The sequence below is a fragment of the Netta rufina genome (assembly GCF_964035555.1).
Source record: "Netta rufina genome assembly, chromosome: 12".
In the NCBI taxonomy this organism is placed as follows: domain Eukaryota; kingdom Metazoa; phylum Chordata; class Aves; order Anseriformes; family Anatidae; genus Netta; species Netta rufina.
The window spans coordinates 12,778,474-12,799,624 of NC_140135.1; the positions used below are offsets into that span (position 1 = coordinate 12,778,474).

Here is a 21,151-nt window from a genome sequence, read left to right on the forward strand (position 1 = left end):
ACTTATACCGAAAAACAAACAAACAAACAAACACATAGAGCCTAGAGGTTTTTCGTCTGATTTCAAACATAGTTTTTTAGTCTCCACCATTAAATGAAAAGATTAATGTAACATATGGATTCATGGAATGACAGACTGCACTTGAATACTGAGATATTTCCCTAAAAGAAGAGATGCTGTCTTAGGGGTGCCAACAGCATTCTGTATGTTTTCTTCTTAGCAAAAATCCCATTTTATTAGCAAGGTTGTTGTAAGTATAGTATGTGATAAAGCTGGCTCCTTACCTTTTAAAAAATATTTAAATGATTTGAAGCAATCTTTCCCTATATCAGATAATTACATTCATTCTGGGTCTCAGCTTTCTTCTTTCTTACAAGTCCTGTCAAGACTTCAAGGTGTTGCCATGCTGGTCAGAAAGCACAATCTAACACAGGTATTTAACATTTTCAAAACACCATGATGAGTGTGACTGTTAAATTTGCAATAAAATACAGTCACATCAAATGGTCACTGGAATTGGTGAGACAAGAACCAGAATACCTACAGAAACACACCCAGTCTCACCAGGGTTTCCTCCACTGGTAGGGGGGTTCTGAAAGAGGCCATCCTGTTCTTGCCCCTTGTGTGCTGCTCCCTTCCCCAGGACCTCTTGTGTCATGCCGATGGCACCATGAGGTGAAAAGGAATAACTCAGAGGAAAACCAAAGCTCAGGGATGGTGGCATGGCACAGTTTGGATGTGATTTGTGGCACAGACTCAAGTAAATCCTTTGTGCAGTGTTGCACTAGGGCAAAATAACATCTTCTAGGTGCAGATCTTCAAGTTCTGGGTGCCAGCAGCAGTCTCACCAGTGCTACGTGTGGATGCCATGTCACCTTTTTTCTCTTTCTTGGTCATTTCTTATACCTTCCACTCCCTTAGTAATCATATCACTTGAGAACCCATCCTCTGCTGAGTGTCTGCTGTGACCCTCACACCTTTTTGGTCTTGCTTGTAGTGTCCAAAGATAAGGTCCATCTAGAGGTATCTGTAGCTGCATCTGGAGTTTTTATGTCATCCTCTGTGTGTGATTATGTCCTTGTGCTTGGCTGTGTTCAAATACATATTATTTAAGGGATCCAGATAGCTTTGGGATAGACTTTTCTTCTCTAGAAAAATGCAAACTGGAAACTTGAACTTAAGTTCTCATGTAACCCAGTGTTCAGGACTTCAATATTTCAGAAAAACACTAAATACCACACTACTGGTGATGAAATCAGATTCATTGGTAGTACTTCCCTTGAGACCAGCTGTTCCTACAGCCAGGAAGCTTGTCTGCACAAGTGAGATCTGTTCTGTGGATGTGGTAATCACTGAGGACGGCGGGGGGTTCAACAAGACGTTCTGTACTTCTCAGGCACAATGGAGATTTCCAACACACTTGGTTGTATGACTCTCAAAATGATACGGATGTCTCTGAATCATTTTTCTATGTAAATTTGAGGGAAATAAAGGAGCAAAAAAGTGATACATAACTTTACACTTGCTGATATGGTATTTCAGACTAAGAAATACTTCACCTCCTAGATAAGAGAGAGAAAGAAAATAATTTGAATTCTTTAGTTCCCTTAGGAATAATGTGATGCAGTAATGTTAGAACTGTATGTAATTGCTTTCTATTTTTGTAAAGCCTGTGCCTGCTCTGAAACTTTGTAGTGAATATGGGAAAATCTGGCAAGTATAAAGTGCTTCAGCGGCTATATGCTAGTGGTGGTAATGGGATGAAACAACATTTAAGGGGGGGCGAAAGTATTCTTCTTTTCCACAAACCACAATATTGTATTTTCCTGGAATACATGAAACAATCTTCTTAGGGTTCTGCAAAAATCTATCAGAAAGTGACAGCCTTCGGATACATCTTCTGGGTTGCTGTTTCACATCATCTGCACACTGCTCTCGGTTACACCATGGTAATGTGAGTGGATGCTGTTATTGAATATGGCACTATTCTCATTCTGACAGGCATACAATCAGTGAATAAAAAGAGTATCCTCATTTCTCATAGAATTAGGTGAGGCATCTCCTTTTGTAATCGACTTTCCTGTGAGCAAGAATACTGCATAGATCAGGTCATGGCCTGAAATGGACCCATGGCATCTAGAGAACTACCAGAAGGTGCTGAAAACCTGCGCTCTGTTGCTATGTTAACTGCTGTAAAATTGTGCTTAGTGTTGGGATTAAGATGAATTTAAACATAATGGCTTCCTTACATTTTTAATTCAATTAGTTCAAGGCCTACTTAACAGCTAAAGTGAAAAATAAATACAGTACATATCAGAACTTCAAAACAAGAAATATTACATGCATTTTAGGTTTTGGCCAAGCCAATAGACAATGTTAAAAGAGTTATCTGAACAGAGAAACATCTTTAGTTCTTCTATTCTGCACCTCTTGTTTTTTGGTTTTTGTTTTCCTATATATGAGTATGTATTTATGTCTTATCTGTGCCTGTCTGTATAAAATATTAATTAATTAATTAATGATATTAGAGAATATCTCCGTATATATATAATTAGGTTCCTAAAAGACAAAATATACCCTTACTCTTCCTCTGTGGTTTTGAAGGGTGTTTATTTACCCTTTTATCCCTCCCAACAGATCTAAAGCACTGGGTAAATACAGTGAGTATGCTCTGAAGCCTTTCCCAGATTCTTGTTTATGGTTGGAAAGGAAACGACTGCTGCAGCTTCGTGTGAGTTTGCTGTGAAAAACTTCTGAAGCTACAGTGATGAATTTTACATAACTCTTAGCTTTGTTGTGATGTAAACAGGTATTTTGTCACCAAGTATTATACCAGATTTGTCCTGAGTGTTGCACTGCATATTCCCTGGAGGTATCCTGGAGCAGATACTGCCGTAGAAGTAGTAAATGTGTACAAACAATAATAATTTTTCAAAATGTAAATTTGATGGGCAAGTCCATTTTTAGTGTGGGGTGTGTTTGTGTACACAAAAATTTGATCTACTGCACCTTAATGCAAAAAGCTGTGGAAAACTCATGAGATTTTGTTTGAGGCTTTGGGGAGAAAGTAGCTCCAGTCTATTTTGCAATCCCACAATGTTTTCAGCTGCAGGTTCTAACATTTTTTTTTTTTTTTTTTTTTCTGGTTCGTCCATTCTCCTTCAATCTGGACCAATTCTGTTTTATCATTCTACATATTTAATTCTGCTCCCACTTGCTATGCTTTGGATTATTCAGTCCCCTCCTGCTGCAGTGGCTAGTAATTTTGACTCTCATGCGGTGAACAGCACAATGACCATCATAACAGTGTTATATAACACTTTTTATTCATATACATAAAATCTCTGACAAAAGTGATTAAATTTCATTGCTGCCATCTTTCTTGATGGAAAGCACAAAAAATTTAAGGGAACTCTCATCTGACAGCAAATTAGCTGCAGAGACGGTCTGCAACGTTGCCAAAATATTTTTGAGTTTCTGTATTTTGCTGCCAACATTTTGAGCCCATCTCAACATTTAGTGACATACAGGAACTGTGGTTTGCTTTTTCAGTCCAGTGAAGTGCTGGAGATGAAATCCCACCTATGAACCCTGACTCCTGGTTAAATATGAGCATTTGTCCCAGGTTTCCCATGAGGAACCACAGCTGCTCGGGTTCCATGCTCTTCAGCACTGGAGGCTGAAGCAATACACATGGCCATTCTGCAGAAACTTCCTTGTAGGATTTCATACCTTGTGTTTTTATCCTGATCAGAACCGGAAGCTAACACTGATCTAGAAGAACTATCATGGCAATGGTCTGTTATCTATGATTTTTATCTACATTTTTTACACTTTTATCTATTAATTTGTCCACTGTAAACTTCTAGCATCCATAAAGTATCTGGAAGCAAAAAAATATGTGCAACTTAATCACATCCTAAGTTAAAGAATATCTCCATTTGTTTTGTTCTGCTGGATTCATCGATTTTTCCTCAGTATTCTCCTATAAGGTTTACCTGCTAATGCATTATGTATGAGACTGATTTCAAGAGCATAGATTAATTCAAGGTGCAAAAATCAGAATTTCTTACCAGGAATTTTGGTTTGGCTGCCCAGGTGTTAGGCACTGTTTCATTCTCCCCAGAAGCAAATTTAGACTGAGATGCATGCTTTCAATTGGAAATGCATTTACTAAAACTTAGAAGTGTGGGGTCCAAGAATATGTTGCACTCAGTCATCTGCACTTCTAAATATATGGTAATTGCTATTGTTTGTGTACAAAATGAGAGAAAATAGAACTAATTAGAGAAATGTTACCTTCTGCAGATAGAGTATTTCTTAGGATAACATTGTTTTAAATGTCTAACGTTGTTAACAGAGGTGTTTTTTTTAATCTCTGTTTCCACCTTGGCATAGTCACAGGGTACATTTCCTATGTTTTGTACATTTATTTAAACAGAAATAGGATTAACTTCTTTTCTTTTTGCTCAAATTACTGGCTTCATGTGCTGTGTAGGTGTTTCTTGAATGCACACACCATGCTTACTTAAAAGTAACTACATTTTGAGATAGAATATATATTATGCCCTTCATATCAAGGTATAGTCATGAATTACATGCTTCCATTCTACAAATTTCCGGAGTGACATTTTATTATCACAGATCATTTTAGGATACTTCCTGAGAAAGTAAAATATCTCCTCATATAACTGCCTTTTCAGCTGGAAGCATAACAGAGTGCCTTGGGATAGTAAAGACTAAAAGGATTAGCCATTAGGAGGGCTCTCATATCACCTTCATCTTTAAACACATCCTAACAGCTTGCCTGGGCAGAAATTCTGGGCAACATTACTTTCATCTGTTTGCAGCTGTGTGAGAGAAAATACTCAGCTCTGGGGCATGCTGTGGTTCCTGCTCTGCCAGGGCTGACAGCAGAAGCATCTAACTTCTCACCATGGGTATGAACATTTACGGTTGCTTTCACTCCTGCTAATTCCTTGGTTATAGTGCTGTTGCCTAGTCCACATCAATAGCAGAAGTTGTTCCTGTGGGAATCAGTTATGGGGAGTGTTCAGAGAGCTTAAAGGAAAAAGTAGCAGAGGCTATTCATCATTCAGTAGTGCTCGGGAGGTGGTTGCTGTAGAAACCTCTTCCAGGTCTAGTAAATGTCAAGAATCAGATGGTACCCTCTGCAGCTCTGTATATCAGAGTGGAGATGCTCCCACGCACAGGGAGCTGGGAGGCCCCTCGTGGAGACACTGGAGATTTTCTGGCTGTCTGCCTGATGGGGAGACCCAGCCATCCCCATCAACATCCCTCTGAGCAGAGGCTGCTGCCATCACTCTGTATTCAGCAGGACCACTGCATCCATCACAGTACATTCCCCAGGGCCTTTCTTCAGGTCTTGTGCTCACACCTCATCTCAGCCAGCATCAGCAAGCTGTCTCTAGCAACTCAGAGGGAAAAGCAGAAAGTAATAAAGTGTCACTGAATGTGTTTTAGCTGGAGCTGGCAGCAAAAGCCTGGGGCTGAACAGGAAGCACCTGTATCACTTGAAGGAGATCAGATTTGCTCTCCTCGGGTAGCTTTCACTGGAGTGTTACAGCAGCATCAGCCCTGGGATGCCGTGAACACAGTGAACACGATTGGAATTAAAAGATGAAAAAACAAACAAACAAACAAACAAACAAACAAACAAAAAACAGAATAAAACAGCAAACAGATATGTGCTTAAATGAAGCTCTCAACTCAATTGCAGGTTAATGGCAACAATATCCTAAGATACTGCAAAGGAGAACAGGAAGCTTGGAATTTGATCACTGCTTCATAAAGGGGTTGAGTTATAATTTAAGCAAGTTTGATTGTTCTGTACAGCAGAGGTGCTTTTTAAAGTAAAGATCTCCAGCCACAATGCACACTACTTAGCTTCCTTTGGTAGGGATCTTTTAAATACTTGCAGATTTGGATTTTAGTCCATTATCAGTCCCTCTACTAGCAGTAGTGCAGACTTGCTGAAATAATGGGTGTATCTCCCCAGAGCTAAGGTCTTGTGTGGGTTTCTTCGAGTTACTTAGCACTTGTTATGTGTGTTTCCAGTGACAAAATGAGCTAATGTGTCTGGCCTGTTCTGCCCAGCATCTTGTGAACCAATCTTGGGCTTCACTGGGACAATTCTTAATAATTTCCTCTGGGTCAGCTGATCTTGGGTTTTTACATGTAAGGTAAAGTGAATCTCTCTTTGTCTGGGTCATTTGTTGCAAAACATGCTTTCTGTGACTAATGTTTCTGTCTTTCTATTTGAGATTGGTAAGATGGAGCTGCATCATTTTTACTATAACAAAAAGTGATGTTGCTGATCCTTGGGGTAGACTTCAAGATTGCTTTAGATATCCATGTTCTGAATGAAGACACAAGAATACCTCGTTATGCAACCACTATGAAATCTGTCATGTTTCCAGCTGCTACATATGCTGTTGGTTTGTTTTGATAAGTGTGCTAGAAGCCCAGTGCTAGGCAGGACACATCACTGATCTCATGCAACCCATTCTGGACACTAGTATGTGGGAATATCATTCAAAAAGCAGTTTTCTCTGAGTTTTAATTTAAATACTGATGCCCACAGAAGATCTTCCTGGGTCATTTTTATTTTCAAGATGTATTTCAGCACTGAGTAAACTGACTAATAAATGCAGACACCCAGACCAGCTGCCTGCCAGCTGCTGACAGATGTGGCTATCTAGTCCATTCACTTTGCTGGGATGCTTATTTCTATAAATAGTACTGCTCAGTTCTGTCTACCTTCAAAGCAATTTTTAAATTTCAGCCGATCAATAGAGAGGATTGCGAGGAGGCAAGTATTACTCTGTTTTTAAGACAGGTCATCTAGGGAGAATGTTTAAGGTGAAACAGTGTAAATTAGCGAGTTGGTGGACAGTCTGTAGAAAAAATTCCTGATACCTTTCTTCTCAGAAGACAGAAATTATGAAGAAGAATAGATCTGAGTAAAATTAATACCACCCAGCACTATGTAATCCATCGAAAACCTATGATTGACCTATTATAATTGAAAGGAATATTTGATTTTGTAAAAATTTGTGGAAAAGTTCAAGAAGAGGACTGTGGCAAAACAGTGACCTGGAGGCATTGCCAAATTAATGTTCCTTCATGGTTAGCTACTGGTAGGTTGAGTCATAGAAAACAGATGTTTGAGAACTCACTACGTGTTTACGGAGTGTCCAGAGCCAGGGGTTGTCCCAGAAGAGGCCCCAAGAGAGATTTCCTTGTCCACTACTCATGCATGTGCTCCTTACTGCTATTAGTATTCTTACTGGTAGAGTTAAAATATCCAAGAGTTTCTCAGAAATGATGGCCTAGCTTCCCAAATTATTTCCTTTTCTTTTTTTTCCTTTCATTTCTTTTCTCTCTATGTTTCAGATTATGCTTGGCCTTTGCCTAAACAGTTGTGCCCTATATGGATTTCCCTAGATGTGCTCTTTTCAACTGCATCTATTATGCATCTCTGTGCCATCTCTCTTGATCGGTATGTAGCAATACGCAATCCCATTGAGCACAGCCGCTTCAATTCCCGCACCAAGGCTATTATGAAAATTGCTGCAGTTTGGACCATATCCATAGGTAAGAAATGCGGCTTATGATCTTAACCGTGTCTTAATGAATAACAGTGTTACTCCAATTTTCATTTAGGATTTTTAAGAGGATACTCAAATTAATTTACCTGGCCTGCATGACTGAGTATAACAAATGATTATTGGGAAATAGAAATCTTTCATTGTGATTGGTCACTGACAAAAATAAGTAGTCATTTTTCAGAATATCACCACTTCCAATGCCGAAGCACTGCTGCTGTATACATATCAATATGCCAATAATGATGGTAACACAGACAAATGGAATGATAAAACTGCTGTGTAAACAAAGCAGAAAATAGCATTAGCAAAGCATTTGAACATAAAATCCAGCCAATACAAATGAGATCTACACTGCAGTCACTGCAGTTAAACTTGCTCAAATTCTGGTGGCAGTTTAAGTAAAGCAATGTAGAATTCAAGGCAGGCTAACAGCTAGGTATTTACTGCCTCTTGTGTGGGTTTTATAGCCTTTATTATACTCTGCCACAGCTGGATTATTTCTAGTACTGAGCTAGAGAGTTTGAAGTTATAGTAAATGAGGAGTAGACATAAAACAAGATATTTTGTATTACTTTGATAAAAAAAAATGATAAGTAAAGCAGCAGTTAAATAGGTAAGAAAAGGAAAAAATGATAGCAAGATAACAGTGTAACATCAGGAATTATGTGAGGAAAAACATTCGGGGCAGAATTATTTCAATGTGTTCTATTAAAGAGGTACTTGGTACAAGGTCAGAAGGATTGTATGACCTCTCCCCTATGCTGTATTACCTTTATTTGCTTGAATAAAAAGTAGTCTTACAAAGACTACTTTTAAAATTTAACTTCTACATTTTCTTTCATAAAGCAGTTGTCACTTCCAGCACAGTATTGTAAGGAAAATAATATCTCATGTACTTTAACTTCTCTTGGTTTTTGCTTTACAAATGTAATATGATCCTTGATGTCTGGGTGCTGCAGGGGCAACTTCTGAAGAAGTTTGTCTAGAAAAAGGTTATGAAAACAAGAAAAAAAAAATAAAAAGAGGTAGCTATAGAGCTACCTCTTCCTGGAGTTACTGGGTGGGGAGTGGCTCAGCATGATGGAAATCAGAACTATGGATTCTACTACCCTCCAAGGGCAAAAGTACCTGAACCAGGATAGGTAAGGTGACTTGGTTCTGCTTCAGAGTTCAAACACTTCATGCCTGCCTAGCTCTCTTGTATGATGTTTAGCTGTCTTCATTTATAATAGGGTGCAAAAGAGGTGAAATAATGAACTTTAAAAGAAAGAGTTAAGAATGGAGATGTAAGGACACTTCTTTTACAAGCATATGGTTTCTTAGCCATCAGTGAGGCAATAGGTGCTGTATTTATTCCCCAGCATCTAAAAGCCTTTAGGAAGAAGGTGTAAGCAGTCACTCAGTGGGATGTCTGCAGTTTCCCAGGAGGTGAAAGGAGGTGCATCACAGCCCATGCCTGGGTGCTCTCCTGCGCTGGGATAACAGCTGAGAAGGTGTACAGTGCTGGCTGGGTTTTGGGGATGTTTTCTTCTTTCCTTATGATGCAGATACAGTTGGTCCAGGGAAGTATTTTCTTGCATACCTTTTTTTGAAGATACAGGCAGAATCAATAATCCCCTGCCAGGGTATGGAGAATCAGGACACTGAAATGCTGTTGGATTTCCACCCTCCCCAATGCATGTATAGTTTTTATCCATTTACTTGGGCCTTCTCCGTTAGGTTGCACTAAATGGGGAAAGAAAAGTGCTCTTGGCATGTCTCTCGCTTATTTTAGCATACCTATTTTTTCTTCATAAATGAATGCAGAAATGTGACAAAGGAATAAACTGAACATGAAATGAAAGAAAAGAACCCACAATACCCACAAAAACCCAAAGGTTATTGTTATCTTCTAGCTCTTACCTGCTTGTCATTTGGAAAGTTCTGATGAAAATTTTCAAGAGGATTAAATAGGTTAAACAAATTCACACCCCTTCAATATCAAGTATTACAAGAGTCTGTGCATTTCTGTACACAACCAAGTATCAAATTCAAAGCAGAACTTTAGTTCAGGCTGGTCAGTTTGTATTTCTTAAATCCTGCTTCAGTTGGACTGAAGAAACTTTTAAATGTATCCCAAGTAAAGAATTCTGAATTCTGTTCCTGAATCAGAATTTAAAATCAGAAGGAAATAGCATGTCATTTATCTTAATATAGTAGCTTTTGCATTCCATTTTCCTGAAATGTTAATGCTGACAGCAAAACATATTATAGAAGTTCTTTGATCATTGAGCTATGAATTTGGCAGGTTGCACAAGCCTAAACTCATGACTGGGTTTTTAAGCAGAGGAACATTAACAGAGTCCTCCTGTGTGCTGGCAATTGCTTTTCAAATGAATCTTTTCCAATATCCTCTTTGTTCTATATTAAAGTGCATCACAATCAGGTGTCCTGTGTCTTAGCAAATGAACCCCAAGCAATATTTTGTGTCCAGTTAGAGAAAAAGTGGGTGCTATGAAGTGCTGGGAAGAGCATCTTGTGAAAATGAGTTTCATGACAGCACTATGCACAGGCTGGAAATAGAAATGTGGGCAACTGAAATATCTGCACAATAGAAAATGAAAATAAATTATCGCTGTGAGCTTGCTGGCAGAATCATGATATTTCATGTCTTCAGACTTTGCACTGTTGCAAGTGAAAGGTTTTCACTAGTGACACATAGGCTTAGCCTGTCTTGCCAGAATCCCCATGTCTTACTCTGAGTGAGGTCACTTTGGGCCATTTTTCACATTAAAGAGAGATAGAGATCTCCACGTAGCTCTTAGCAGGACAATGAGGAGGTGGTCAAACTCTAAACACACACCTTACGATGCAAGATAAATTGTTAACTGGGTAATATTGATATAAAAGAAATTTCAATTTTGAAATATAAATGAATGAACGTCAGTGGTGTGGAAAGGTGCACACAAGTTGCTTCTGATATAAAAATAAGTAAAATATAGTTCTGAAGCTTCCTGTGGCCCAGCTGTGTGCCTGCTACCACAAGACAGATTTTCTTCTGCTTCCCAGAAACTTCAAGGTTTGGTCACTTACTAGAGGGCACCCAAATTACACGGGCTGTAGACTTCCCAGCTCAAGTTTACTTCCTTAGTAACAGCCTAAACTCAATAAGCGAGGCCATCCTTTAAATTCAATGCCAGCCACAGTTCTTACATTTATTTCTCCTGAACCAGCTCTTGTTAGTGGAAATGTGGCCTGGCAATTTTATGTTAAGGTTTATAGCCAGCAGTGTAACTGTGTAGACAGCAGAATTTGTGTGACAGTAAGCATTGTTTACTGTAACAAATGGCTGCAGGATGTCTGTCCCTGGACATTGCAGCGTACCTGGCTGACAGCATCTGAGCACAAAAAACAGATCAGATCCAAATTTTGTTCTTTGCATCACCGCCATAAGCAGACTTTTCACAATTGCTTTTCTTATCAGAGAGAATAAACAGTTTCTTAGGTGACTGAGAAACTCTGGGGCACTCACACAGCATTAACCTGTCACTAAATACTTTTTCTTCACTTTTTGTTTCTTACCAAACAAGTCTGTATTTTGTTTGTTTGTTTGAAAACAAAATAAGTAGCAAAAATGAAATGTGCTGCTGAATTGCAGATATACCACAGTATGTTTTGTGTTAGAACTGGACTTTTTTCTTTTCATTCTTTCTCTGACTTGCTAATGATACCACAGTTTCATTTTCAGGTAGACATACTAGGCTTGTGCATATAGTAAATCATTAAACTTGAATGAGGATGTAAAATACTTTTTAAAATTTTTATACTGCATCATTGTTTTATTGAGGAGATTTATTTGTAGAAGTATGAAAGATCTGTGCTTGCAATTATCAGTAAAAACTCATCTTGATTAATGAGCTTTTGATGATATTGATGATTGATGATATGTCTAACAGGTTCCTGCTCTGCCCTAAGTGTTCCTCTCTTACACAGGCTGAGCAAGTCCCTTTATGCAAGCTGTCCTAATAATGTCCTTAAAGGCCCTCCAGCTCTCAGCTAAACCTCCCATTATCTCACTGATATTCAGTTTGAGGAACATGCTTAGCATGGCATCACCAGTATTATTTCACTAGAGTTTTTTATCATGATTACAAGAGGGGCATTAATTTCTCTAGCATATCAGCAAGAGTTATCTTGCTCGGGTGATGAAGACCATAGCAGTTGATAAGCTGAGTTTGTAGCAAGGGAACTACTTAAGGATTTCTGTCATGGGTGCCTGGATTAGTTTGATTTTGTCATCAAATATCAGTGAAATGTTTTGCATGGGATGGCAGCAGATGTTGATTGTTTGTAAGTGATTTGTGCAGAAAATGGATTGACCATTCTACTATATCCATTCCTTGGGGCAAGAGAAATACTGATGTCTCCTATTTGAGGCTACTGCTACTAAACATGAGTTCAGGCATTGTCGTGTGATTGTAGTGGGAAGTTCAGCCCTGGCAGCATTTACACTGTGAGGAGGAGCCACATTCCTCTTTGTTCATATGCACCACTGAAAAGAAGTGGTCGAGCAAAGCAAGAGAAGTCATTTAGCAAAAGAGAGGGGCAGGCAGGAAAATAATTTATTTATTCAATCTTTTATTGGTGTTTGCTAGTTTTCCTTCTGGACTTGGGTTGTTCAGTGCTCTTGTAAGGTTTAAGTAAAGGTCAGCAGCTTGCTCAGACACAGGCAGTAATTACATTCCTCTGTTTGCAGTTGTGTTCATTGCATGCAGAGAGATTCTTCAAAGTTCAACCCCCTTTTATCTTTGACTTTAAACCAACACAGGTTTGGCACTGTTGTTCTGTTGGAACAGTTAGATAAAACCAGACCTAATCCATCCCTGAAGGTGCATTGTTACTGCATTAGCACATGAAATGTACTGCAATTAGTTTGCTGACATATGAGGAATATGGAATTTTATGTTTTAGAACACTTCAAAAACTGACATCCTTCAATTTGCCACTGAAAAGCTTGCTTTCTGAAACCTGTGCCTTTTCTTTCATAATGCAAGTAAGGAGGCTGGTGTCTGTTGCGGTTTGCTTGTTGCTGTCTGTTAGTAATTATTAGAGAAATGCACAGGCCTTTTGCAAGATACTTCTGTTAAGAAACCAAACAGATTTGTTTTAGTTTTCTTTTCCCTTTTCTGAGAGGCTTTGGGGTGTCAGTTCTTCAATGCTAATGAATAGTTACAGTAGCTGCTGATACTCAGGTGAATGTCTCTTAAAGTGGTAACCCAAGTTTATTTTATCTGATAATAAATGTGAGGTTAAAGAAATGAAGTTAAACATGCAGTGTTTAGCATGGACAGCAGTGTTCTTGCCTTTGCAGCATAGAGAGCTTTTATGCCAGCCGTAGTCTTGTTTGGCTCACAGCTCTCTCTGTGTTTTGTTTTTGAATTGTTTGTAAATGTCAAGAGAGTGGCAGGAAGGTCCCAAGCCCACCTGCTTTAGTAGAGCCCTTGCTGTTGATCACAGCAAACTTTGGATCCAGTGCTGACACCAGAAGTTGTCCCTGGCATCCCCAGGCCCATCAACCAGCAGTAAAATGTGACTACGCTTGCGTTCAACCCTGAGAATCGCACACATGGAAAGAGAAAGTAAACCCATATGCACGCTCCTGTTTTCTTTACTGAAGTTGTTGTCCCTGAATGAAATCAAATCTCTTCTTATGCAAGAATGTTGTGAGGAAGAAAGAATGGAAATTATTTCCTTCTTAGTGGAAACCATCAAAGACTCCATATTTCCAGTAATCTTTATCAGTCTCGTAAGCTTTCACAGAAGAAAACAAGATACTAAACACAAAAACATTATTGTTTTTCATTTAATTCTACATTTTGTGACTGACAATTGTACATTTGGACTTTTTACCCAGCTTTTCTTCTGGAGCAAGCTAGTAAATGTTTTACAAAGCCATATTTGTAGACATTTGGGTTTTGTTTTATTAATTGGGAATCTGTGAAGAGCATCTGTTACTCTGTGTCCACAGCATCATCTCAGCCCCATTTGTTGAACTGATCTGCTGGCTTGAGAACAGCTTTAAAGATGACAGGAAGCAGAGATGGGAGAACAACTGTAATTGGATTTGTAATCCAGAGGATGTCCCTCTATCTTGCTTTCTGCATGCTCTATCATACAGAATCTAAGGGAGGGGAGAAGATAAAAATGACCTTAATATCCTTTGTAAACTGCTGTGATGAAAAGGGATGTCTGACCCAAGCTACTGCCTGGCAGGAAGTGCTTCCAGCGTTCAGCTGAGCAGGGACTTGGTCTGTGGCTTGCTGGCTCATGGTGGCTGGTTTTGTCTTCTCACCAAGGCAATCCCAGTTGCCCTAGATACTGCTTAAACATCGAGCAAGAGGACCAAGTTTGCTGTGAAGAGCAAAGCATGATTTTCAATAAACTTTCAAAGTTTGAGCAGTGTGCCAGCTCAGCTGCAAGGCAGAAGTTCAAGAAATGTTCTGCACTGGGGCTCAGAGCTGAACAGCAGTAATGCTGCCTGGTGGTAGGCTGCTTCTTTCTTAAATTGTGAACATTTATAACCCTAGTGTTAGCACTGTGGGGCATTTGAGTCAAGTGGAGTCAAATGCCTTCTTCATGCTTGCTCAAACAGCATAATTCAGATAAGGCCAGCATTGCTGTTTGCCCTTGCTCAGATACCACAGGCATGCCTACTGGTATGTACTGCATGTAGTGACCTATTAAAATCAGGGTCAGTGTGTGAGCAGCATCTGAAAGCAGGTATTTGTGCTTTTGAGATTGTGGCAGCTGCAGTTTTGCAATAATCCCTCTGAAGGAGGCCTGTCTGGGGTGTCTGAGACTCATAGCACTTCAGTTCTCAGTGCTAGGGGTTGAAGAATTGCTCCTGATTGCCCAAGTGGACTTAGTTCCCTTCAGGGCTGGATTGTGAGGTGGATCAGTGATAAGTTTCATATTAAAGAATTTGTTTATTTTATGAAGCTATGACTAAAATGTATAGCTGCTAAGATGTATAGCTACAAAGGAGAAGTGTGAGGCAGAAGAAAGCATTTGAGATGAGACAAATGCTGTCTGTTCAACAGTTCTGTAAGAAGGCAGCTGAATGAGTATGCGTTGGCAGGCTCCTTTGAGGGCATCTTTCCTCCTCCTTCTGTTTAACAATGGGATTTTCCTGGATTAGAGGAAGGAGCAAACAAAGACCTGGAGCTCTCTCTTCCGTGCTTTCTTGGTTTGAAATCCCACTTTGTTATGAAAAATGTGAGGGACATTTTTCCATTACAGCAGTTACCTCCTTGTTCCATATGATCAGTGCTGAGGAATTTCTTCCTCATGTAGAATTTTAGACTGTTATCAGCACTCTTGACATCTATATTCATATTCCAGAACTGGGTTATTTTTCATGAATGTAATTTATGTGTGTGACCTGAGGATATCCTGAAACCTCATCTCATTTCCTTTGGCTAAAGTAATAACACTTAAAATTCAGTGAAGACTACTTCATGAATGAACCTCTATTCCTTTCTATGTTTTGTTTCAAAGACTATTTCTTTTACAAGACTCTAAAACATAAAAAAAAACCTCTCCATGTAAATAAAATCTCAGTGTAATGCCATTGATCTAATTCAGATTTCTTCTTTGTGCAAAAGCTGTTTTCTCTACCTCCCACTTTCCACCTTCTGAGTGTCTGGAATTTGATGGAGTCAGGGCATTAGAAAAATGTCTTTAACAATAAAAAGTCAATGGCTTGCTTGGATAGAGGTTATTGCAAAGACAATAGGTTATTGCCGAGGCTTGGCACAAGAAGGTTAAAAGATATAAACATATCAGAGAGGAAGCAAGTACCTTGCCAAGGGTAAGCTGGTAAACGTTAGAGGAAAGAAGACTGGATCCTGGAACTATCACCTGGACTAAGGAAACACAAGCTATTATCACAGAAGGTGTTTAAGTTCATTAATTTTCAGAAGAAATTCCTTCACTAACTTACTGGCAAGTGGTAATTTATAGTAATGACTGATTGCAGATGTATTCTTCAGAATCCTGGAAAACACTTGGCCCACTGGAAAAAATACCCTAGCTAATAGTTTTAGCATGTTACACTCTCCCTTTAGAAATGCAGAATTCCAAAGGACTAGGACCTGTGTTATTCACAGCTATCCAAAAAAGGAATCCAGGCAAAATAATGGCCTCAAAATTGGTTGTTGCTGGGAAGAAGGACTTAGGGAACAGCATGGTCAGCCCCACAGATATGTGTGCAGAGGGAGTGCTCACAGCCAGCCAGGAAGCTGTGGAGGGAAGGAGCAGGAGACAGATACATTCTACTGCTCTCTGATTGCTGGGTCATGCAGTTTTCTTCCTTTCCTTGAAAGGACAAAAAAAATTGTAAAAAAAAAAAAAATGGAGAAAGATAATTAAAAGCATAAAATGAGTTTGGCATGAGGATAGAATAAGTAGAAAAGCATTCTTCACTTCTAAAAGAGATGTTAGAAGGTAGAGAAGATAAAGGTCTATAAAATTGCTGAGAAGGTGGAAAAGGTGACCAGTGATTTTTCACTGTTTCTCACAGAAGAGAATCTGTTGGAGTCAAAGGAAATTATCAGGCAGCAAAGATATAGTTTGTTTACATGACAAACAGATAAGTTGTGAAACTGATTGCCACTGAACATCATAGAGATCAAATGGGATCAGGAATTTACATAAGACAGATCTCTCAAAGCTTATTTTAAAAAAGAAGGATTGGGTACACTTCTGGCTGTGGAATTTTCTAAGGTATAATGTCAACATCTGCTCCATTTTGTATCATGGCCCCGAACATCTGGAAATTGATAAAAAAAAAAAAAAATGGCAAGGCTAGGTGAACCCACAATGATCTAGCTAGATCTGGCCCACCATGTCTTTTCTGCATTCTGATATACACATTGGTTATAATATTCCAAAATATGTTGTTATTGCTTTTGTTGGTTTTGGCTGCGTGTAGACAGATTTCTTTGGAAGGCTTCAGGTCTGTCCTGTCATGGGACTGAGCTCCCAAGGGACAAACTTTGGATCTCACTATGCATAACAAACACTCAAAGAAGAACCAGTGCTCTGGCATGAGTCCTCAATTCCCTCCCCACAGTAAATTGCTGATGGCTTTCACAAGGTAAAATAGATCAGATATACAGATATATATTCCTCAGAGGAAATCAGTGTTAGGGGACATTGAGTAAATGCCTATGAGTTAAAGCTATTCAGAATGCTTTAATTTGTTCATTCCTTTACTCCCAGTGAAAGACAGGCCAGCAGCTAGCTGTGGATGAGGACTCCTATGTGCAGTCCTGGGCAGCCATGCTCCAGGCTGAACATACTGTCTGCTCTGCCCATGTGTCAGATAGCCAAACAGCATGGACACACAGCTGCCTGCAGAGATCCTCCAGGCAGAACTCCTGCTTCTGCTCCAGAAATGCCTGAAATCCAGAACAAACAAGCTGGGCCAGGGATGCTGAAGAGAGAAAAAGGGTTCAAAGTGTTCTTAATCTTGTTTGTCTTCCATTTAGTTCATGACAATAAAAAGTGGCTGTACTGTGCCACCAGGATACAAGAGAAACTACCTTGGTCAGTGTGGTGATTCTGAAAGTTTACTAATCTGCTCTGTGCCTTGGAGTAGGTGGGAGCTGCGCTCAGTTGTTGATATAATGTTGAGTCATTTAAAGTTTTCTTCCCTTCAGCCAGAGAGTTTGTGGCTGGGATTCTGATTTTGGACTGTCATGTCAATCTGATTACCATTTTGATTACACCTTTTCTACTCTCATGATGTCTGTTGTTCCAGTTCATAGCCTTGTATTCAATCAAGATACAGGGATGGGAAATCAGGGAGATGTGTTCTGCAGCCTTTTCATTTGACTACATAATGGTCTCTAAGAATTCAAGTAAGACTGTCTCTGCAGTACTTATCAGTTTGACGCTGTTTGTGGATGAAGTGTCTGGGCAGGCAGAACTTACAGAGATCACCCTGCTTGCACCAAGATAGCTGATAAGGACCCAGAAAACCAGGAGATTTACTTCCAAGTGTCTGTTAAGCTATGGCAAAAGTTGCCATTTTTCTATCTGGATTATTTAAATATCTTCTAAAAACTTGCTTTTAAAGCTTCATTCTTCTCCATTTGTATTATTTTCTTCTTTAACATTTGCTAATATCTACTCTATGCCTGTGATTTCAATCCTACCCCCTCCCCACCAAACTGGCAGCCAGCTGTAAAACAGTAATGTAATGACTGCCTTTTCTACAGTTTATGCTAGAAAAAGTTCTTGATAAAGGAGTTGTTATGTTGGATTCACTGTGTTAGCTGTGGAGCACAGCGATACTGCAGTAGTTCCCAGTGGAGGCTGCTCACTCTCTGGGCCTGCACTCCCGGGAGTGTTGTTACACAAGGTTTTAACCTCCACCTGGGAGTAATAACTTCTTTTTCAAACAACCTTATGCAGTGGGTTGAATGTGTGCAGGACCTGCATCTACTGTGCTGCCTCTTTGGAGCCCTGTCTCTCCAGGTAACCATCTCTTTTTTGTTTTTGTTCTGCCAGGGATATCTATGCCCATTCCAGTCATTGGTTTGCAGGATGACTCCAGGGTATTCATAAATGGGACTTGCGTCCTCAACGATGAGAACTTCGTCCTCATTGGATCCTTCATGGCATTCTTCATCCCTCTCATCATCATGGTGATCACGTATTGCCTGACCGTCCAGGTGCTGCAGAGACAGGCAACAGTGTTCATGTGTGGAGAGGTGCCCAAGCAGAGGAGAAGCAGTGTGAACTGCCTCAAGAAAGAAAACAACACAGAGAACATTTCAATGCTTCACAATCATGAGGGGGCATCTCACTTGAACTCTCCTGTGAATAAGGAGGCAGTGCTTTTTCGGAAAGGAACCATGCAGTCCATCAACAATGAACGAAGAGCCTCCAAGGTCCTGGGCATCGTTTTCTTTTTGTTCCTCATCATGTGGTGCCCATTTTTCATCACTAATGTCATGTCTGTCCTTTGCAAGGAAGCCTGCGATAAAGACCTCTTGAGTGAACTCCTCGATGTGTTTGTTTGGGTGGGGTATGTTTGCTCTGGGATTAATCCCCTTGTATACACACTTTTCAATAAAACATACCGCAGGGCTTTTTCCAATTATATCCGCTGCCAATACAAGACCAGTAAAAAATCAGCACTGCGACAGAATCAGTGTCTGAATGTTGCTTCAACAGCTTTATATGGGAAGGATCTGACTTTAACTAGTTATCGAAATGGCAATGAACTCAACAGCATGGAACTAGATGAAGCTGAGGAGGGCCTTGTAATGCAACCAGGGACTTCAGAGCTCTCCATAAACAGCTGTAATGTTGTAAGTGAAAGAGTGAGCTGTGTGTAAAGGTGGCTCACACAGCCTTTTGCTGCAGTATATCTGTAGCCAAAATATATTGTATAAAAATGTACGTGTTGGTCAAAGGACAATGTATATATTGCATTCTGAACAAAGCTTCTTTTTTTTAAGAAAAAAAAAAGTTGTCTTTCCAGTCCAGTACTTAAAATCATATATATTAATATACTGCAGTGAAGTTTAAGGTTCTATATTTACTGTTAATACTAGATCAGAACTATTAGTTACTTTGCATATGTCATGGACAAAATGTTTGAATTCTTCTTCCAGTGCATGAACAAAAATGCTGAATATTTATCTCAGGTGGCATTTGCTGGAGTCCAGAATGGCACGTTTATAGTTATATATCAAATACATGCTATTAGACTTGGTCAGTATAACTTTCTTTTTCAAGTTGACAGTAAATATATACTTTAAATCCTCACCTCTACTTGTGCCGTGTAAAGACTGTACAGAAACCTGGCAGAGAGATATGACAAAAGCATAGCAGCTGTGTATGCAGCTGGCCAGATACATCCTGTTAAGGGTAGTGGCTCACTGCCATACTGGGGCAATTTTGCACTTCTAAGGACATCTTTTAAATGTTGACTTCCTCTCCAGTCCTGCTGCATTCTTTCTGTTCACTAGGAGGCTTCTGCTCCCATAAGAAAGGTGGGGAATGCAGTTCTGGTGTGGCTTGGTGGTCCTGACTGGGATCGCTTGTACTCTTGGAAAAGAAGCATGAGAAACAGAGCCAACCCCCGTTATCTGCTTTAACCATTTTACAAATGGAGATCCTCAGATTTATAAAAAGCCCTCCATTGTTCTTATAAATCACCTGTTATGGGATGGGGGAAGTGGTGCTCAGTGTGGATGGCACTGCCTTCAGAGTTTGCTTGGATGATCAGAGTCTGGTTCACCTGGAGAGGAGTGCTCTGTCTTTGTAAGGGCTCATCTTTTCTATCCCCTCATCTCTTTAGTCATTAGCTCATTTTGCATTTGCTTTTATTTTTCAAAACCCAGGGATCTTCAGTGTTGATGATAAAATCTAGTTTAGGGTATAGGGCAGAAGCTGCTGTGCTTGTGGCACAGGTTGGGGTCAGGCTGTGAGGTTCAGGATACAGCCCCCAGGGGCTGCTCAGGAGAGAAGCATAAATGAAGGATCGCTACATTTTTCTCCTGTCTCATGAGGTGATGGGCAGAGCTGGAAAGAGTATGTGACTGGAATCGTTTGCTGGTGGTGTCGTTCAAAAACTATGACCAGGGACAGGAAGGAAGCAGACATGGAATTATGACCTGGAGCAAGTCTACATGGAAGATTAATCTGGATTAATTTTTCAAATTGATTTATGCCATTTCACTCCCAAAGTAAATTATATCATATCATATTAAAGCCACTTATATCTTAATGAAAACATCGACATCAAGATTTAATGCAGTTTAACTAATCTGCTTTTAATTCACACCGTAAGTAATTTGAATTAATTTTCTTCTGTGTTCCTGTGTAGACAAACCCTCAAAGGCACCATGTCTTCCTGGCACAGTGCCTCTGGGGTGATGCCTCTCATGCAATTTCCCTTATGTAGAGTACTGTCTAATGCCAGATCTAACCCATAATGTTTTTATATCTTCATTAACTAATACACAAATGCTGCAGTCATCCATCTAACACGGATGCATTTAGTACCACTAACAGCCTCTGGCTATGAAAATCCTCAGAAGAGGAAAGCTTACATTAGGCATGGATAAGTTGTATTTTACTAATACAAACTGCTTGTACTCTAAGCTTGCTGTGTTCATCCCACCAAAATTCACTTGTAGGGGAAAGAGAAAAATTTGAAAGTGCATTAGTGCAATGTTGTGCTGTTGTTTCGCTGTGTACAGCAAAAACCTTGCTAAGAGGCCACTACTGAAACACATCTTATGGGTTGCATCTGCTACTGGGCTGCTTCCAGCTTGAAACAGTGAAGCTGCTGATCCTCTCTTCTCTTTCATTCCCTCCTGTGCAAAATCTATAGTACTTCCATGCAGGCAGGCGAGGTATCCTTAGGGAGCATAGCATACTGCTTGCAGAAGGCAGCAGAGATGGACTGCGTACCAGTCTGCTGGCAGTTTCAGTGGCTTGAATGCTTGGAAATCTACCTG

General features: G+C 39.8%; 1 protein-coding gene across 1 annotated transcript in view; it reads left to right on the top strand.

Moving 5' to 3' along the window:
- Positions 1–19,018, top strand: part of HTR2C (5-hydroxytryptamine receptor 2C) — a gene marked incomplete at both ends in the record, with an annotated part of 39,096 nt that extends 20,078 nt beyond the window's left edge. The window contains 2 exons of the mRNA XM_084293916.1: positions 7,417–7,617; positions 18,186–19,018. Of these exons, the coding sequence (XP_084150042.1) occupies positions 7,417–7,617; positions 18,186–19,018 (1,034 nt within the window). The remainder of the gene's footprint in view (positions 1–7,416; positions 7,618–18,185) is intronic.
- Positions 19,019–21,151: the final 2,133 nt, after the last annotated feature.